Source organism: Echinops telfairi, unplaced genomic scaffold (genome assembly GCF_000313985.2).
Source record: "Echinops telfairi isolate 266 unplaced genomic scaffold, ASM31398v2 ScPeMD7_8;HRSCAF=38, whole genome shotgun sequence".
In the NCBI taxonomy this organism is placed as follows: Eukaryota; Metazoa; Chordata; class Mammalia; order Afrosoricida; family Tenrecidae; genus Echinops; species Echinops telfairi.
In genome coordinates, this window is record NW_022103905.1 from 9,757,354 (window position 1) to 9,761,183 (window position 3,830).

At 42.9% G+C, this 3,830-nt stretch overlaps 1 protein-coding gene across 1 annotated transcript in view; it reads right to left on the reverse strand.

Annotated features, from left to right (window-relative positions):
* Positions 1-2,004: 2,004 nt before the first annotated feature.
* DMXL2 (Dmx like 2) overlaps positions 2,005-3,830 on the reverse strand; it is a 160,660-nt gene continuing 158,834 nt past the window's right edge. Inside the window, exon 42 of the mRNA XM_013006336.2 lies at positions 2,005-3,462. Within this exon, the coding sequence (XP_012861790.1) occupies positions 3,253-3,462 (210 nt within the window). The 3' untranslated portion in view covers positions 2,005-3,252. The remainder of the gene's footprint in view (positions 3,463-3,830) is intronic.

Here is a 3,830-nt window from a genome sequence, read left to right on the forward strand (position 1 = left end):
CTACTCAGCCTCACGACTCAACTATAAAGCGACAATAATCAGGACAGCGTAGTCCTGGCAAAATAACAGACAAATAGATCGGTGGATCAGAACAGAGAGCCCATACATAGACCTACAAAAACAAAGTCAATTACTCTTTGACAAAAGAAGACATGGAGGCCCGATAGTTAAGCATTCAATTGCTAACCAATGGCCAGGGTCACGGATTTCACCCCACCAGCTGCTCAATGCGAGTAAAGGCCTGGTGATCTGAGCCTGCCAAGATTACAGCCTCAGGAACATTATGGGCAGATCTGTCTGTCATGGGGATAAGGTATCTCTGAGTCAGCACTGACTCTACATGACAGTAACCAACTTTGAAAAAGGAGCCAAGGCAATTCAATAGAGAAAGAATAATCTTTGTATCAAATGGGGCTAAAGCAACTGAACATTCACATGTTAAAAAAAATCTTGATACACCTTCACTAATAATTAACACAGAATGGATAAAGAGCTAAATGTAAAAGATGTGCAACATGTCATTAGGAAATGGCTCATAAAAACAATGCTACCACTCAAACACAAAAATGAACGACTCACTGCCCTTGAGTCGATGATTCCAACGCAAGGTGAGCCTGAAGAGGGAGGATGCCACTGCTAATGGAAAAACAAACTCCAAGCTCACTGACATCGAGTCCATCTGACATGCCTATTAGACTGGCAAAATCCAAAAAGCTGACAATACCAAATGCTGACAAGAATGGGCAACAACGCGAACTCTCCTTCACTTCTGGTGTGCACGCAAAACGGTACAGGCACTGCAGCAGGCCGTTGGGCAATTTCTCTCAAACCTAAACACAGTCTTACCATATAACCCACCCTGGGCATTTAACCAATTAGGTCGAAAAGTTATGACCACACAGAAACTTGTCCACGGAGGTTTATTATCAGGTTTATTCGAAATCACCCGTATGTGGAAACTGTCAAGATGTCCTTCAATACTTGCATAAGCAATCTGTGATGTAACCGTATCTGAGAATATTATTTTGTGAGTGCGGGGGATAAAAACAATCAAGTCACAAACAGAGATGGAGAAGCTTTAGATGTATATTTCTAAGCGAAAGAAACCAAACCTGAAAAAGTTATAGACCACGATTCCCACCCCATTCACAGGCTGCACAGGAACTGGGGAGACAGTGAAAGGAGAGGCTGCCAGGAGGTAGAGAGGGAGGAGCGAGGAGCAGGTGACACACAGGGTTTCTTAGGGCTGGGACACTATTCTGTGTGATGCTGTAATGACAGACGCGTGGCATTATGCACACACAGCGGTACAACTAACTGTAGAAGTGAACCTTAGTATAAACTATGGGGGTTCATAATAATAGAAATATATTATTTCATTCACTGTTAACAACAGCATCAAGGCATTAATAATAGAAAAAACCGAGGAAGGGAAGAAATGCGGACTCTTATTGGCTCAATTGTTTGTACACCAAAAACGTGTAAATAAAGGCTATGAATTAAAAGAAGTGTGACAGATGGTAGATTACTGCAGAGCAAGAGCTCAAAACGAGAGGCAGGTCCCATAAAGAAAGTCTTTGAACTTTAGTTTCGAAACATGATTTTCCTACAACGTCCTAGTGCATCAGTTGGTGCTGTTGCAGTAAGTCCACCACAGACCGACAGAGTGCAACACATGCGCTCTGAGGGACCACGTGCTGCCCTGTGGGCAGCGCGCATGTGCGGTTTCCAGTTTTTGCACATCTGTGCACCGATGTATTCAGACACCCTCCCTCCTTCTGACCCCACTCAGCACCCAAAACAGCACTCACTCAATAAGCTTTAGGTCTGTCAGGAGAAGGCACCATGAGGGTAGTTCTCAGCCAATGGAATCGTAAGTCAACACTCAGTATTCCCCATCGTATCCTGTTTCCTTAAAAAATAAAAAATTCTCCAACAGCTGATCAAACTGGAAATTATCTCAGTCACTCAAAATTGCATCAAAGAATGGCAAAGAGACCAAACTACGGTAAAACTCTAACAAATAACATTTATTTCTCTCTTACATGTGTATTTCACAGCCTGAACGTCACATTACCTTCAGAGAAAGGTGCTTTTATGTCATTTTACTTGACTGTTTACCACACAGGCATTAAACATTCTCATTAACATGATGAAACAATTTGCTGGTAAACATTAAAACACACAGACATTGGTATCAATATCTCAAGAACATATTTTTGGTCAAAACCAAGGAAATACATCAAAATATGACAACATTGGCTAATATTTTACAAGCAAATAATATTTACCTCTGCATAGTTTATACAATAGGCTGTGGCAATAAATAATATCACCAATCTCATCAACTATTAACTGGCCACAAAAAGCCTCACATTCATTTTAATTATGATGTGAAATATGGTACTGGTGTAGCTTCAACACAGTCTTCAAATGTTGTGGGTGGCTAGCCTCAAATACAGGAAAAGAAAAAGCACTCAAGCGGATTAGGAAGGTATGTTTGCGTTAGCGACAGAGATGTCATGGTCACGTAGTACATTCCTAACGTGAAGGCAAAGATTTAAATAGAAAAACTAGCAGTCCAAAAAAAGGTGTGAATGTGCAAATCATGAGGAAAACATTGCATTGGAATTTGCGCTCATTTGCAAGTGACAGTGCTCGCTCAATATAAACACTTAACAGGGGACATATTCAGCGGGGAAGAATGAAAGTGGCCTTCCGGGACAGAGGATCAGTCACTGCGCGCGGCTCCGAAACGGAGCGCGCTTTCTCTGGTGCTCTAGAACTCCTAACGCCTTAGGATTGCCCTTCGGCCAACACAGAGGGACAGTGCAGGCATGCACAGTCAGGGCAAGAACAGAAAGAAATGCCGGAATCAACAACATTTCCCCCCTTCATTCGGTGTAAAGGGCTCTCTGATTCCTTACCTCTCAGATGCTAACCTCTAACCTCAAATGTTTCCCGAATCAGGTTTGCTAAGTGCTGTACAGAAGAGCTAGCCTCCACACGACAGTGGGCTGGATCTCTCAGTATGGTGGCAGGAAGACAAGTACATGCGCAACCCGCATGGGCGATGTTCTGAGTGAGTCACACCACTGCTGGATCAGATTCACATCCACGCAGACTGCTACTGTTTGCAATGTGTTCACTGCATGGGAAGCTGAACTGGTTTTCTTCCTCGGTGCCTAATAGTTTCTGCAGTGCTTTTCGACTGAAATGTGTATAAAAAAATAAAGCCCTGAATCCTTAAGGCTATAGAATGTCAAGAATTCTACTAGGGATGTTAAAAGCATTTGGTAAAACCCTTGTTTTGAGCGTGCCGTCTGCACCGCAGGAGAAGAGCCGGCTGCCCTGGCTGATGTCGATCTGCATGACTCCAGCCCCAATGTTTCGGAAGATGGACTGCTTGGCATGCTCATTTTTAAATGAGTGGATCAAGCCGTGGCCTATCAATCTCCAAACCTGGTTTGAGAGGGAAAACAAACAAACAATGGTAAGTCACTTAAGAAGAGAAAGACCAAAAGCAAATCCATGGCTCATGGAACCCTGCCTTTCCCATCCACTGCCTCTGTCCTAAATCAGGACTCTTCCATCCGCGCTGGGGGCCTTTTACACGTCACTGTCCCTTCTCCCAAATGCTCTCTTCAGCCCGTCTGTCATTTCCATGAACCATACAGACCCTACTTCAAATCCAATTAGATATTTAAATTGATCTCATAGGTCCCTAATAACAAGCCTACCTTGAATCCAATTAGATATTTAAATTGATCTCATAGGTCACTAATACCAAGCCTACCTGGAATCCAATTAGATATTTAAATTGATCTCAT